Source organism: Gadus macrocephalus, chromosome 4 (genome assembly GCF_031168955.1).
Source record: "Gadus macrocephalus chromosome 4, ASM3116895v1".
NCBI classification, from domain to species: Eukaryota; Metazoa; Chordata; class Actinopteri; order Gadiformes; family Gadidae; genus Gadus; species Gadus macrocephalus.
Window position 1 is genome coordinate 33,667,382 of NC_082385.1, and position 16,064 is coordinate 33,683,445.

General features: G+C 44.2%; 4 protein-coding genes across 5 annotated transcripts in view; all 4 read left to right on the forward strand.

The window, feature by feature from the left end:
* Window positions 1-16,064, forward strand: part of LOC132455372 (E3 ubiquitin-protein ligase TRIM39-like) — a 66,941-nt gene that overhangs the window by 48,786 nt on the left and 2,091 nt on the right. Inside the window, exon 1 of one of the 2 annotated variants that reach the window (XM_060049214.1) lies at window positions 15,864-16,021. The exons of the other annotated variant lie outside the window; for it this stretch is intronic. The gene's annotated coding sequence lies outside the window, so the exon portion shown is untranslated. Of the gene's footprint in view, window positions 1-15,863; window positions 16,022-16,064 lie in introns of those variants that run through there. 2 annotated transcript variants of the gene reach the window in all.
* The window catches only part of LOC132455373 (E3 ubiquitin-protein ligase TRIM39-like), a 61,845-nt gene that overhangs the window by 30,368 nt on the left and 15,413 nt on the right, over window positions 1-16,064 (forward strand). The window lies entirely within an intron of this gene.
* Window positions 3,690-6,030, forward strand: LOC132455375 (E3 ubiquitin-protein ligase TRIM39-like). The gene is made up of 2 exons (XM_060049218.1): window positions 3,690-3,916; window positions 4,012-6,030. The coding sequence occupies exon 2, from the start codon at window positions 4,014-4,016 to the stop codon at window positions 5,637-5,639; it is 1,626 nt and encodes a 541-aa protein (XP_059905201.1). The 5' UTR covers window positions 3,690-3,916; window positions 4,012-4,013; the 3' UTR covers window positions 5,640-6,030.
* Window positions 9,097-11,575, forward strand: LOC132455388 (zinc finger protein RFP-like). Its single transcript, XM_060049242.1, has 2 exons — window positions 9,097-9,442; window positions 9,551-11,575. The coding sequence occupies exon 2, from the start codon at window positions 9,718-9,720 to the stop codon at window positions 11,173-11,175; it is 1,458 nt and encodes a 485-aa protein (XP_059905225.1). The 5' UTR covers window positions 9,097-9,442; window positions 9,551-9,717; the 3' UTR covers window positions 11,176-11,575.

A 16,064-nucleotide genomic window follows, 5' to 3' on the forward strand; every position in this document is an offset into this window, starting at 1 on the left:
GTCGACTACTCCTCCCAGTTTTGGTCGCACACACACAAAAAGGTACCAAAACGGCGGCTCGGTCGGGAGATTAGTGCTATGACTTTTCTAAGCCAAACAGTTTGCAGATAAATCTCCAAAAATCAGGCCATAAAAATGTATGGGTGTGTATTGGTAGAATGTTCACAGCTAGAGTGTGTGACATTATCACTAGAGTGTAGGTAGGTAGCTAGCTAAAGAGAATGACAAGGTATGGGCCAGAGCCAGGCACACTCAAAATGTCTTTAGGAATTTTCTAAGATTATACATAAAAATGAAAAAAACATTAAAGCTATTCACCCACGGCATAAAAATACTTTTATTTTACATTTAGCCTACTTCAGGTAAGAGTAAATGCCGTTTATTAATGTCACTAGCTACTCAACAATACAAAACGATTAGCTGCCACATCTGGGAAAGTCAACAGGCAACAGGCGTAGGATAGGATAGCCTACTTACTTTGTTTGTTTTTTAAAAAAACACTCTGATTGTTTTTTGCTGCTTCATTTTGTTTCTTCATTGCACCCGCTCTGTCATAATGATCACCGCAACAGGTACAGGCGCGGCTGAGCAACCAGTTCCTCTTTAGGACCCTGGGGAGTGAGAGTCGTGCCTTATGGTGTGTTCAATTTACACTGAAAGTCGGAACTTGGAGCTCGGAACAACGTAACCCCAAAGTTGAGTGCTCCCAGCGCGTCCCAGCCTCACAAACGTAAAAACAAAACATGTAACTACTTTTTACGTGAGTAGCAGATAGCATGAATTCTATGTCTGGCTGGTGAGATTAATCCGACTTTCTGAGTTGGAGATCCAACTTCACGGGGGGTTCTGATTACAATTCTGACTTGGAGCACGGAAATTCTGACATTCGTGCACAACTGGAACGCACCATTAGTCGTAGCACACAAACGCCAGGCTCTCAATGCGCGCTGCATGTAAATTAGTCGAACTAACGGAACGTTAATCCTCTGTTTTACCGGCGGTGTTTGTCCCCTTATGTAGTCTAACTAACGGAACATCAATCCTCCGTTTTACCGGCGGTGTTTGTCCCCTTATGTAGGGACAGAGTGGGGGGGTCACTATGAATCTGAGGGGGACATGTCCCCCCCGTCCCCCCCCCCCCATCTGCGCGCATGGGTGGAGCCAGCAGGTTGCCAGACCTACCACTCCCCTCACTCCTCCCTGGCGTCTGCACACACACACACACACACACACACACACACACACACACACACACACACACACACACACACACACACACACACACACACACACACACACACACACACACACACACACACACACACACTTCTTTATTTGAATCCACCAATCACATTACAAGAGACAAGATTCAAATATTTCAGAGATAAGACAAGTCATTGTTCAAGGGTACAAAAAACATCTCCTGCGTCACACTGCCAGGCTGCCTATCACTGCTGATATGGAGCAGAACGTTTCTAATTTTTTAGATTTTCTGCTGGAGAGCCCAGCCAGCCTTAACCCACTGAAAACACGGTTGTGGACATGCCCCAAGCTTCCAAAAATAAACACTATTAACTTGCATTGGTAGCCTAGGTCCCTTAGAATTTCCAGAATGGGCTGGTATTTAAGGATTTTATCGTTGAAAGCCATTTCCATGTACAGGTCAAATACACAGCCTATCTCAAGTAAGAGCACTTCCCTTCTGTCTCTGTTTAAAAACACAACATCAGGGGTATTTGGGATGTTACACATCACATTAATAGGGCTGTTAAACCATTCCGGCATGATGTGTGTATGTTTGTACATGGTTACATTTTCTAGAGATACTTTCTTAACATTACTGGAAATTAGATCTACAAGTCGGTCATGGCGTGCAATACGCAGTCCTTTGTACATAGTACAGCCATCCACAACATGGGCAACTGATTCAAGTTGATGGCCAGAGTGCATTATACAGTGTGGATGGTGGTGTGCAGGATACCATGATGCCAGATTGTATTTGGTAGGTAGCACCTGCAGCCTAGCTCTGGCAGTGAAACAGAGGATTTCCTCCCCAACAGCAGCATTTCTGTACATGGAGTGGGAAGCAGAGTGGTCGGCAAAGTCTAGGCATGCTAGCTTTCCCTGCATTCTAAGTCCAGTCCAGTGTTGTTTGGTCTCTGTTTGTTTTATGTTGAGAAGGAATCTCCTTGCTGTAGTGTTCTGTAGTATGTGTTGTGCCTCGTTGTGATATACAGTACACACACACACACACACACACACACACACACACACACACACACACACACACACACACACACACACACACACACACACACACACACACACACACACACACACACACAAACAAACAATAGATACACTCCATTCAGTTGGTCACTAAATAATACTCCTCCCTCTCTATTCTCCTTCTCCCCTCTAATCCTTTTCTCCTCTCCTTCCTCCCTTCTCCGTCTCTCTTCCACGCATATCGCATTTTTATTGCCTCTACTCAAGAGAATAGATTTGGGTGGGGATTTCTTGGTTTCATAAACGTCCGGGGCTTAACCCAGAGGAAGAATGAAAATGCTGCGCGCCAAATTTATTTGTATGCTTTATTGTGCATGCAAACTTTTTCATAATGCTTTATCTAAATAAACGAAATGCACGGTTTATTATAGCTTTGATTAGCTACCTGACTGCTGTGCTGCTTATCCCCAAAGATCTAAGGTTCCATCAAGTTATTGCAGGGTAAAATGAATACAAGTGAGGCAGACCTTACACATATACACACAGACACACAGACACACAGACACACACACACACACACACACACACACACACACACACACACACACACACACACACACACACACACACACAGTGTGTAGGCAAAAAACATTATTTGTGTACCCGCTGCGCAGGGGCTAAGTGGAGCCACTTGTGTGGTGTGTGTGTGTGTGTGTGTGTGTGTGTGTGTGTGTGTGTGTGTGTGTGTGTGTGTGTGTGTGTGTGTGTGTGTGTGTGTGTGTGTGTGTGTGTGTGTGTGTGTGTGTGTGTGTGTGTGTGTGTGTGTGTGTGGTGTGTGTGTGTGTGTGTGTGTGTGTGGAACCACTAGGTTATAACTGCTGCCATGTTGTTGGATGAGGGGGTGATGTTCTTTGGTTTAACTCCCGCCACGACACGGGTTGTCTGAACGTTGAGCTGTAACGTGGCTTGAAGATCTGGATTGTCATTGCTCAACTTTATCACAGCGTGGTCTCAATCTATTTATCTATATTTATATAAACAGTATAAATAGATAATCTCTCCATCGATATCTTGTTCTCTTTTTTCTTTTGATCTGCCGTTCTTGTAAGAGTCGTTTGCAGACTCGTACTCACACACATTTATACATTTATGAGGTTAAAGTCTGGGAGATAAGCCTTATAACACTACTAGTGTTGACTCAATATCAAATCACAAACCATAAATCATATATAACCTGGGCACAAAGAGAGAGGGTTGCTTTTATGAAAACTTTTTTGGAAAAATACCAGCCTCAGGAAAAATGAGGTCAAGTCAATAGTTTTTGTATAGCTCTTAATCTTAGTTACGGAGGCAAATCCCTATTAAATCACCACAATGTCTCTGGTTTTTCACCAGCTCTTTGTGTTTTGTCGTGTTTCCAACACATCAACGTTTTTGAATTACAGCACATGATTGCACCCAAAGCCAGAGTGTGGAACTTGAACCGTTAGTGAACTGTGTCCGTGGGGGCGGAGCCAGCTATTAGGGGAGGAGCCAGGAGTAAGGAGGGGAGACGACGTCTTGTTAAGGAAATACAACTTAAGGTTCATTGAAACCAAAGCCACCCATCGTGGAAGCAGTACTCTGTGAGGAGAAAAATAAATCGCATTTTGGAAAAAATTGTCTGAGAGACAGAAACCACGAAACGGTGAGTGAAAAAGCAAGTTCACACCTCTTTTCCAGTTATGGCATTACAAAAATAAGGGAATTGCTCAATACTTAAACCTTGTCGTCTGTGTCTAGGAATGGCCTCTGCTAACACTTCCTGGTCTGAAGAGAACTTTTCATGTCCCATCTGTCTGGATGTGTTCAACAGTCCAGTTACCACACCCTGTGGACACAACTTCTGCAGAACCTGTATAACAAAGTTCTGGGATGAACAAGTCCGGTACAAATGTCCTGTTTGCAACAAGATTTTCAACACAAGACCTGAACTACAGGTGAATATCCTCTTATCAGAGCTGGCCTCTCAGTTTAGAACATTCCTACGAGTAAAAGAGCAGCATTGTGTGGAAACAGGAGAAGTTCCCTGTGACGTCTGTACTGGGACCCAGCTGAAGGCTGTGAAGTCCTGCCTAGTGTGTCTTATCTCTTACTGCCAAACCCACCTGGAGCCACATCAGAGAGTCGCTGGCCTGAAGAAACATCGGCTGGTCGAGCCTATGGACCGTCTGGAAGACAGGATGTGTAAGAAACACGACCGACTTCTGGATCTCTTCTGCCAGACTGAACAGGTGTGTGTGTGTCAGTCCTGCACAGAGTCAGACCACAAGTCCCATCCTGTTGTACCTCTAAAGGAGGAATATGAAGTGAAGACGGCCCTAATGGGGAAGATAGAGGCTGAAGTTCATCACATGATCCAGGAGAGAAAAATAAAGATTAAAGAGATCAAAGACACAGAAGAAATTAGCAAGAAAGACGCAGACAGAGAGATAGCCGATGGTGTGCAGGTCCTCACTGCTCTGATGCGCCACATTGAAAAGTGCCGGGATGAACTCTATCGAACAGTTAGAGAGAAACATAAAACCACGGAGAAACAAGCTGAGGACCTCATCAAAGAGATTGAAAATGAAATAAAAGATCTGACCAATAGAAGCTCAGAGGTGAAGCTGCTCTCACACACTGAAGACCACCTTCACTTCCTCCAGACCTTCAGATCCCTGAAGGATCCTCCACCCACCAAGGACTGGACCACGGTGGAGGTCCGTCCTCTGTCATACGTAGGGACCTTGAGGAGATCCCTGGATCAGCTGGAGGAGACACTGAACATGGAGATGAAGAACCTGCATGATGCTGAACTGAAGAGGGTCCAGCAGTATGAAGTAGATGTGACTCTGGATCCCGATACAGCTCATCCAAAGCTCACCCTCTCTGAGGATGGGAAACAAGTACATGATGGAGATGTAGCGAAGGCCCTCCCAGACAACCCTAAGAGATTTACTGATTATAAATATGTTCTCACGAGGCAGAGCTTCTCCTCAGGGAGATTTTACTTTGAGGTCCAGGTTAAAGACAAGACTGCATGGTGGTTAGGAGTGGCCAGAGAGTCCATCGACAGAAAATGTCAGACCATGTGGACCCCTGAGACGGGTTACTGGATTATTTTCTACTACAAGGATGGGTTGGTATTCACTGGAAACCCTTCTGTCCGTCTCTCTCTGAGAGTTGAGCTCCAGAAGGTGGGGGTGTTTGTTGATTATGATGAGGGTCTGGTCTCCTTCTATGATGTGGAAGCCAGGGTTCATATCTACTCTGCTACTGGCTGCACCTTCAGTGAGCCTCTCTATCCATTCCTTTGCCCATGCAACAATGATTATAAAGGTAACAACTCTGCCCCTATGGTCATCTCACCTGTCAATCAAACAGACTAGGACATTTGCGAGATAGTAAATTAAACAAACGACCAATACAACTAATGTTGCTTCCTGAATTAGAATCTCTACTAAATGAGATCTGACATAACTGCTTTGTTGTTTGACTGATGTCATTTAACAAGGATGAATTCAATAAGATAATAAACATTACTTTTATTAAATATAACCCATGATTACATTACATGTACATTTATGATCAATGTCTGATTTACAGAATGTTTTATACGTTTACCAATATCAAATTATAAATGTTTGCAGGAAGTACAAAATGTTGAAAATGGCTCGTTTAAAAAATATACATATGTTAGTTTATGTTTCTCAATAATCAATGATAACAATCAAATGTGTGTTCGATTTTTATTTAAATAAAAATTTACAAAAAGAAGAATGGAGACATTTTCTGCGGAATAGGTACATTCTGAATACAATGTTTATCAAGCAGAGTAGGTACATTCCCAGTACAATATTTATTAAGCAGAATAGGTACATTCCCAGTACCATATTTATTTAGTAGAATAGGTACATTCTGAATACAATGTTTACTCAGAATAGCTATATTCTCCTTACTCTCCCTCTCTCCCATTCCCTCTCTCCCTCTCGCTTTTTCCTCCCCTCTTCTTGTGTCTCATACATTGTGCGTGTGCGTGTGTGCGTGTGCGAGACCCACTTTTACCAGCAGGGGGTGCACTAGTACTTCAAACGCAGGTCGCAGAGATAACTGGGGTACAATGGTACAATGATAACAAGATACAAACCATATACAGTATATACACGCACACCATAGGTATACACCATATAGATACACACCATAAAGATGAACACACAAAATAGACACACACCAAAGATTAACTTAATATAGTGTAGCGGGCCAGTGGCTGTGGGGTTTCAACGCTACCAAGCTGAGTAGACAAAATGGCACAACACAGAGCAGTTCCAAGCAGAAATAAATATATATTTTTAAAAGGGTCATCCACCTCCTATATGCTCCAGTCGTCCAACACCTTCCACCTGTCTCTCTCTCTCTCTCTCTCAGGGCGTTCCGTGCTTCCAGGCGATCACACAGATCCTGCCTGTCCTCTGCTAGCCCTAGCTTCTCTAGCTCCTCTTCCAACTCCAACTTCCCCACATGTCTGTTTGCTAGCCCTCTTAACCCCAAGCACCCCAGCCTAACGATCCCCAGGCTTGCCTCGTTAGAGGGAGGAAGTCCATATATGGCTTGGGGGTGGAGCCAGCAGGTTGCCAGACCTACCACTCCCCTCACTCCTCCCTGGCGTCTGCACACACACACACACACACACACACACACACACACACACACACACACACACACACACACACACACACACACACACACACACACACACACACACACACACACACACACACACACGCACACACAAACAATAGATAAACTCCATACAGTTCTGGTCACTAAATACTCTCTCTTCTCCTTCTCCCCTCTAATCCTTTTTCCTCTCCTTCCTCCCTTCTCCGTCTCTCTTCCACGCATATCGCATTTTTAAAATACATTGCAAGGGCACAAATATTTTCAGTTGCTTTTGATACCCTACATCCTTGAAACAACATGTTGCAGTACTTGAGTCAAACATGCACAGAATAGACAATACGTACACATGAGCTTATTCTGCACACAGTCTGTTAACAGACAGAGAAAATCTATGGGTACAGAAAACACCTCCTCCTCCAAATAGCTTGGCTGCATATAATGGAGGAGATTGAGCAATATGTTGCAAGCTGCTTGGCTTTACATTTGGACAACCTCATAATTCTCAAGCCTCTGACCACCAGCCTGTGGACATGACCTAGGCTGCCGAAAATAAAAACGATGAGCTGGCATTTATAGCCTAAATGTATGATAGCTTGCACTAATGGTTGGTATTTAACTTGTTTAGTAAGGAAAGCTTCCTCTAAACTTGAGTCAAAAGTGCAACCAACTTCCCATAGGAAGAGAAACACACACACACACACACAGAGAAACACACACACACATCAAGACAGTGTGTCGGCAAAACAGATCAATAAAAAATGTGGAATAATATGCATTATTTGTGTACCCGCTGCTCAGGGGCTAAGTGGAGCCACGTGTGTGTGTGTGTGTGTGTGTGTGTGTGTGTGTGTGTGTGTGTGTGTGTGTGTGTGTGTGTGTGCGTGTGCGTGTGTGCGTGCGTGCGTGCGTGCGTGCGTGCGTGGGCACCGTGGTGACGCCTGCCAAAACAAACAAACATGAATAAAAACAACACAGAATGAAACAGGCAGTCTCTTCCTGCCCAGGTACCTGAGTGTGGGGCCCCGTCTAAAGCTAGGGCCCCTCTACACGCTGTCTTCAACCTGAAGCCATCATTAAACCATTGAGCAGTGCACATTCAACCAGTGGCGTGCCCCGCTTCCCCAGTCTGCGGACTCACATGACCACCGTAGTCTTTTGGGAACACAATTCTAGGGACGGATTCAAACTTGTTGTAGTAAACGACGAACTGGCGCCGGATGATTGGAAATCCCCGACTGAAGTAGGGAATGATGATTAGCGGCAGGTGTGTCGAGGGGATGAGGACCAGAAACAACGTAACAGTTCTTATGTGGCATTGCAGAGGGATCAGTGTGAGAAGGTCGAAAGTTTTGTTTTTTAAAAGGAGTTACTTGCCTATGTGAAGAGACCAAAGGGGTCAAAAAGCGAACATTTATTTTGACATTTTGAATAGTTTGTGCCGTGCTTTTTGAATCGACAGTCATTTTGAATTGAGACATTTGAATATATAGTTCACTGATCATATGCCTAAATGTATGTAGCTGGAGAAGTTTCTAAAATACATCACTAACGAGGAATCCCCTTGCTTATGTCTGATATTTTTGGCAGGGTTAACATTGTGTTAATAAGGGCCTGTGTGCTTGTTTGTGTGTGTGTGTGTGTGTGTGTGTGTGTGTGTGTGTGTGTGTGTGTGTGTGTGTGTGTGTGTGTGTGTGTGTGCGTGTGTGTGTGTGTGTGTGTGTGTGTGTGTGTGTGTGTGTGTGTGTGTGTGTGTGTGTGTGTGTGTGTGTGTGCGTCTGAACATTGAGCTGTAACGTGGCTTGAAGATCTGGATTGTCATTGCTCGACTTTATCACAGCGTGGTCTCAATCTATTTATCTATATTTATATAAACAGTATAAATAGATAATCTCTCCATCGATATCTTGTTCTGTTTTTTCTTTTGATCAGCTGTTCTGGTAAGAGTCGTTTGCAGACTCCTACTCACACACATTTATACATTTATGAGGTTAAAGTCTGGGAGATAAGCCTTATAACACTGCTAGTGTTGACGCTACATCAAATCACAAACCATAAATCATAGATAACCTGGGCATAAAAAGAGAGGGTTGCTTTTATAAATACTTTTGTGAAAAATACCAAGTCAAGTCAATTGTTTTTGTATAGCTCTTAATCTTAGTTACAGAGGCAAATCACTATTAAATCACCACAATGTCTTTTCATCAGCTCTTGGTCAATGTTTTGTCGTGTTTCAAACATATTTGCAACACATCAACGTTTTTGAATTACAGCGCATGAATGCACCCAAGGCCAGAGTGTGGAACTTGAACCGTTAGTGAACTGTGTCCATGGGGGCGGAGCCAGCTATTAGGGGAGGAGCCAGGAGTAAGGAGGGGAGAGGACGTCTTGTTAAGGAAATACAACTTAAGGTTCATTGAAACCAAAGCCACCCGTCGTGGAAGCAGTACTCTGTGAGGAGAAAAATAAATCGCATTTTGGAAAAAATTGTCTGAGAGACAGAAACCACGAAACGGTGAGTGAAATAGCACAACTTTGAGAGAATTTGCAACATCTTTTCCAGTTATAGTATTACAAAAAGAATGGACTTGCTCAATACATAAACCTTGTCGTCTGTGTCTAGGAATGGCCTCTGCTAACACTTCCGGGTCTGAAGAGAACTTTTCATGTTCCATCTGTCTGGATGTGTTCAATAGTCCAGTTTCCACACCATGTGGACACAACTTCTGCAGAACCTGTATTACAAAGTACTGGGATGAACAAGTCAAGTTCAAATGTCCTCTTTGAAACATGCCTTTCAACACAAGACCTGATTTAAGGATTAATACCCTCTTATCAGGGCTGGCCGCTCAGTTTCAGACATCCTTACGAGTAAAAGATCAGCTCTGTGTTAAACCCGGAGAAGTTCCCTGTGATGTCTGTACTGGGACCAAGCTGAAGGCCGTGAAGTACTGCCTAGTTTGTCTTATCTCTTACTGCCAAACCCACCTGGAGCCACATCAAAGATTCCCAGTTCTTAAGAAACATCGGCTGGTCGAGCCTATGGACCGTCTGGGAGACATGAGGTGTAAGAAACACGACCGACTTCTGGAGCTCTTCTGCCAGACTGAACAGGTGTGTGTGTGTCAGTTCTGCAAAGAAACAGACCACAAGTCCCATCCTGTTGTACTTCTAAAGCAGGAATATGAAGTGAAGACGGCCCAGCTGGGGAAGATAGAGGCTGAAGTTAAGCAGTTGATCCAGGAGAGACTAAATAATATTCAAAAGATTAGAGACACAGTTAACCGCAGCAAAGCAGATGCAGACAGAGAGATAGCCGATGGTGTGCACATCCTCACTGCTCTGAAGCGCTGCATTGAAAAGTGCCAGGATGACCTCAACCAAATGGTTAAAGAGAAACTGAAACCCACTGAGAAACAAACTGAAGACCTCATCAAAGAGCTGGAGCAGGAAATAGAAGATCTGACCAATAGAAGCTCAGAGGTGAAGCTTCTCTCACACACTGAAGACCACCTCCACTTCCTCCAGGCCTTCAGATCCCTGAAGGATCCTCCACCCACCAGGGACTGGACCACGGTGGAGGTCCGTCCTCCGTCATACGTAGGGACCTTGAGGAGATCCCTGGATCAGCTGGAGGAGACGCTGAACATGGAGATGAAGAAGCTGCGTGATGCTGAACTGAAGAGGGTCCAGCAGTATGAAGTAGATGTGACTCTGGATCCTGATACAGCTCATCGAAGGCTCATCCTCTCTGAGGATGGGAAACAAGTACATGATGGAGGTGTAGTGAAGGAACTCCCAGACAACCATAAGAGATTTACACAGGGTATATGTGTTCTCACAAGTCAGAGCTTCTCAGGGAGATTTTACTTTGAGGTCCAGGTTAAAGACAAGACTGGATGGTGGTTAGGAGTGGCCAGAGAGTCCATAGACAGAAAAGATCGGATCACAGTGAGCCCTGAGACAGGTTACTGGACTCTTTACTACGCCGAGGATGGGTTGGTATTTAATGATGACCCTGATGTCCGTCTCCCTCTGAGAGCTGAGCTCCAGAAGGTGGGGGTGTTTGTTGATTATGATGTGGGTCTGGTCTCCTTCTATGATGTGGAAGCCAGGGTTCATATCTACTCTGCTACTGGCTGCAGCTTTACTGAGCCTCTCTATCCATTCCTCTGCCCATGTCCCTGGGATTTTGAAGGTATAAACTCTGCCCCCCTGATCATCTCATCTGTCAATCAAACAGACTAGGACCTTTGTTTGTTAATAAAATAATCAAACGACCAAAACAACTAATGTTGTTCATGAATTAGAATCTCTACCATGTGAGATCTGAGAGAACTGTATTAATATCTTACTGCTGTCATATAACAAGGAGTAATTCAGTAGGAATTGAACCCTGACTATTATAAATGATAACCCATTCAAAATTATTTGATAACATTATATTCTTCATTGTCTGTTTTCTCCAGTCTTTTAAGGTTTACTGCTCTACTATTGTTAATGGTTGCAGTCATGTATAGCATGGTTTCAGGTTTGATGTGTATTTCATAATCATTTCAACATTATTGTTAGTTTATACTTCGTAATCATGAATGACAACATAATCAAATGTAAAAATACTTTTCTGATGTTAATAAAAATGGAAAAATAGCTGATGAGTCTATGACTTTGAATGTCCACCATACAACAACCCAACATGTGTAAGACAAAGATCACAGTTGCTACATGTCAAGATTCTCCCCATGTGTGTGAGTACTGTGACTTTGTCTTGTCATCTCTCCTCTCTCCATCCTCTCATCTTAGTTTCTCCTCTCTCCTTCCTCTCTCTTCTTCCGCTGCTATCTCCTATGTCTGCTCTCCTTTCTAGCTCATCCAGGATTGTGTTAAGTAGTGTTTTGCATGCACATTACATATGTGTGAATACCCGTTTGACTTGTCTTCACTATAGTCTACTACCTCTGCCCTGGCGCATACAAGCAGCAGTCCCATAATCAGTGTTGTGAGCGACACCCAGTGGCAGGAGCGGGTATCAGCACAGAGGGGCGGAACCTTCTTTGTGGGCCCCTAATCCTACTCTTTTGTACTAAACTTAATTTGACTATTTATTTAATATTCTGAGACATCCTCATCATCCTCATCGTCATCCGCTTATCCGGGGTCGGGTCGCGGGGGGAGCAGCTCAAGCAGGGGGCCCCAGACTTCCCTTTCCAGGGCCACATTGACCAGCTCTGACGGGGGCATCCCGAGGCGTTCCCAGGCCAGTGTTGAGATATAATCTCTCCACCTAGTCCTGGGTCTTCCCCGAGGTCTCCTCCCCACTGGACGTGCCTGAAACACCTCCCAAGGGAGGCGCCCAGTGGGCATCCTTGCCAGATGCCCGAACCACCTCAGCTGACTCCTTTCAAAGTAAAGGAGCAGCGGCTCTAATCCGAGTTCCTCACGGATGGCTGAGCTTCTCACCCTATCCCTAAGGGAGACGCCAGCCACCCTTCTGAGAAAACTCATCTCGGCCGCTTGTACCCGCGATCTCGTCCTTTCGGTCATCACCCAACCCTCATGACCATAGGTGAGGATAGGAAAGAAGATCGACCGGTAGATCGAGAGCTTTGCCTTGCGGCTCAGCTCTCTTTTCGTAACAACGGTGCGGTAAAGCGAACGCAATACCGCCCCCGCTGCTCCGATTCTCCGGCCAATCTCACGCTCCATAGTACCCTCACTCGCGAACAAGACCCCGAGGTACTTGAACTCCTTCACTTGGGCTAAGGACTCATTTCCTACCCGGAGTAAGCAATCCACCGGTTTCCTGCTAAGAGTCATGGCCTCAGATTTAGCGGTGCTGATCCTCATCCCAGCCGATTCACACTCGGCCGCCAGCCGATCCAGTGAGTGCTGAAGGTCACAGGCCGATGATCCAATGAGGACCACATCATCTGCAAAAAGCAGTGACGAGATCCTCAGACCACCGAACTGCAACCCCTCCCCACCACGACTACGCCTCGATATCCTGTCCATGTATATCACAAACAGGATTGGTGACAAGGCGCAGCCCTGGCGGAGACCAGCACCCACTGAGAACGAAACTGACTGGCTGCCGAGGACGCGAACAGGATTATTAATATATATACTAATATATTATGTTATATTAGTAATATAACATGGTTAATCAATGTATTTTTTGGCAGTACTATATTGTGTACATAGCTATTATATATTGTACATAACATATGGCCATATCACCCAGTTCTGGCATATAATTCCTAATTCCTTCTTATTCATTTTCTTTCAGGACATCGTTGAGTCCACTGCCACCAGCCCTCCCACCTCTCCCTCATTTGATCAGCCGTTCAGGTAAGAGTCGACTGCGGTCCCTTTCTCATACACAGTATCATTAGAATTGCATCGTTGAATAACCTGAAGGTGTTAAATGAATACAACGTGTTAATGGCGTCGGCTTGGTGGCTGGTGTGTCGAGGATAGCCGCAGCAGACCGAGTGGGAGACGTCTTCCGCTGTCGCTCTCCAAGGTGCTGAACTTCGGCCGAGTTATGACGTCACACGCTTTGGACAAACCACCGACCGCCTGGTTTAGGGAATCACCCCCGGTGTACATACTCCATTCAAAAAGAAGTACAAACGTGGAACACTTTGCAGGAAGAACTATTTGCACCGAATAAGATGGGATAAGATAAAGAAAGCATAGATTGTTGACAGCTTTTTAGTGCCAAACAAAATCTCAACTTCGTTGAGATGGTGTCGAAAAGATGGCTGCTTGAAAAATCGATTAAAAGTCCTGCATTACTTCATGAATTGAGTTCCTCCCTGAACTGCGGGCCGTTCTGTGGTTCTCTGAGGGCGCGGCACCAACTGGCAGCTCTACCGGTCGAGCCACAACGGACGAGAGATTGAAATCATCCAAAGGATTCCTGGAATTGTTGATTCACCATTTATTAAAACTGTTTATGAACCATTTTTAAAAATAAAGAGAGAGAGAGCGAGAGAGAGAGAGAGAGAGAGAGAGAGAGAGAGAGAGAGAGAGAGAGAGAGAGAGAGAGAGAGAGAGAGGGAGAAAGAGAGAGAGAGAGAGAGAGAGAGAGAGAGAGAGAAAGAGATATAAAGAGAGAGAGTCTGACTGACTGACTGACTGACTGACTGACTGACTGACTGACTGACTGACTGGTGTCATGCTGGGTTTGTGTCAATTAACAGAGAAATAAAGAACCGTATTTGATGACATCATACAGCAACCAAACACATAAAGTGTTGTCTTCTTTTTCGTTGTTTGATTTCATGAAAGGTGATGCAGTGGGTTACATGGTAGTGATGTGGATTCATCCTGGTCCAAATTTCAGCTTAAATTCATAACATTTAAAAAACGTATCTAAATATGGCCTCAAATGGCCCTGTTTTAAACACATACTACTGCACTCGTTAACTGATACTTTCAGTTTTGGGTTATCAAGTTACATCAATCAAATGTTCTGGCTCCACCTCAAAGACGGGGAATACCTGATCTGCAATCAAGCCCCACCTCTCAATGGAAAACGAGTGTCAGCCAGACGTCAGCCAGAATGCATTCTTTACATTCTGATAGTCTGGACCAGCTCCAACAGCATGTTTGGTTTCCTTCAAAACATCAAGGTCACAACTTCAACTGCAAGTTACTTTATTCCTACAACCCTATCATCCAAAATGTAATTATTTTTCTCCCAGGTTTTCTGTGAAGGCTTGATTGGTTTAGAAAGGAATAAAAAATTATTCTGCTTGATTTAAGTGGTGGGTGGACTGGTTTTGGACGGGGTTCTTTAGACCCTGGGCCTGGAGCATTTATCATCATGTTGAACCAAACTGCAGTGAAAGAGTAACAAAGAGCAGGTCCACTTATTATTAGATTAGGTTACATTAGATCAACTTTAATGTCTGTTTACACAGAAATTTGTCCTGCATTACACATCTCTTCAATCCTCATAGAAATACATTAAACAGCACATAAAAACATTTACACAACATTTAAGAGTCCGTACACACAGATAAGTCCATAAGAGTCAGGGGTCTCAAAGTCCAATAAGTGAAAGTCCATAGATGTCTCTGGGGTGTGTGAAAAGATATTGGGAGTGTGTAGTGTGTTGTTGATATGATTTTCGTCTGGCTGTCCGGACAACAAAGGTAGAAAGGTATTCAATTAGCTAGTTCTGTAATAACTCTGTAGCTTGATTCAGCTGGACAGTCACTATAAGGTGAGTGCATGGCTTTTGGTCACCTGCTTGGAACGGAGCCAGGAGGGAAAGCAGACTCCACCCATTCAGTTGGCTCAAAGGAATGTAAGGAAATCCATGCATTGAAATGATGTAAGACCGCATTGGATTAGTGGAAAATAATTTTGCTCTATCACAACTTGATAAGCATAAATAACGAATAGAACTAAACTATTAAACCGGTTGTCCATCAATTCAGATTTTCACACTGTTTTTCCATGGTACGTAAAAGCTACCCATAATAGACCTGTTATAATGTGACATTGTTAACTGCCATGGCACAAAAAAGCTTTTTTTTTTTTTTTTGCTGTGGCTGGCATTGACTGTGTTGTCTCTGAATTGGGAACTTGTTGGTCTGGTTCGTCCGCCCTACCCTGAGCCTCATGATGCAGCTGTTTAAAGAGGTTAGGGATGAGCCTTTTATAACTACCAGCGTTAACTCAATGTTAAATCACAAACCATACTAGCACATACAACCTGGACACACTTGGACACACACTTCTTCAGTGATGTTTGCACCATCTCTTTGTCTGTGCTTTGTCCTATATTCTGTTTTCAAATATATTTGAAAGAACAGCGCATGAATGTCACTGAACTGTGCATCCGTGTTGGCGGGGCAAGGTGTTAGGGGAGGAGCCAAGTGTTAGGGGAGGAGGGGAGGAGCCAGGTGTTAGGGGAGGAGCCAAGTGTTAGGGGAGGAGAGGAGAGGACGGCTTGATCAGGAAACAAAACGTAACATTCCCAGAAGCCAAGTCAATCCGACGTGGAAGCAGTTCTCTCTTTCAGGAGGAAAAGAAAACACATTTTGAAAGAAATAGTCTGAGAGACAGAAACATCAACAAGGTGAGTAAAACAGCATAACTTTCAGAGAAGTTAAAACCTCTCT

Excerpts from the sequence above, each read along its gene's own strand:
- LOC132455375 (XM_060049218.1), top strand. The coding sequence starts at position 4,014 with ATGGCCTCTGCTAACACTTCCTGGTCTGAAGAGAACTTTTCATGTCCC.
- LOC132455388 (XM_060049242.1), top strand. The coding sequence starts at position 9,718 with ATGCCTTTCAACACAAGACCTGATTTAAGGATTAATACCCTCTTATCA.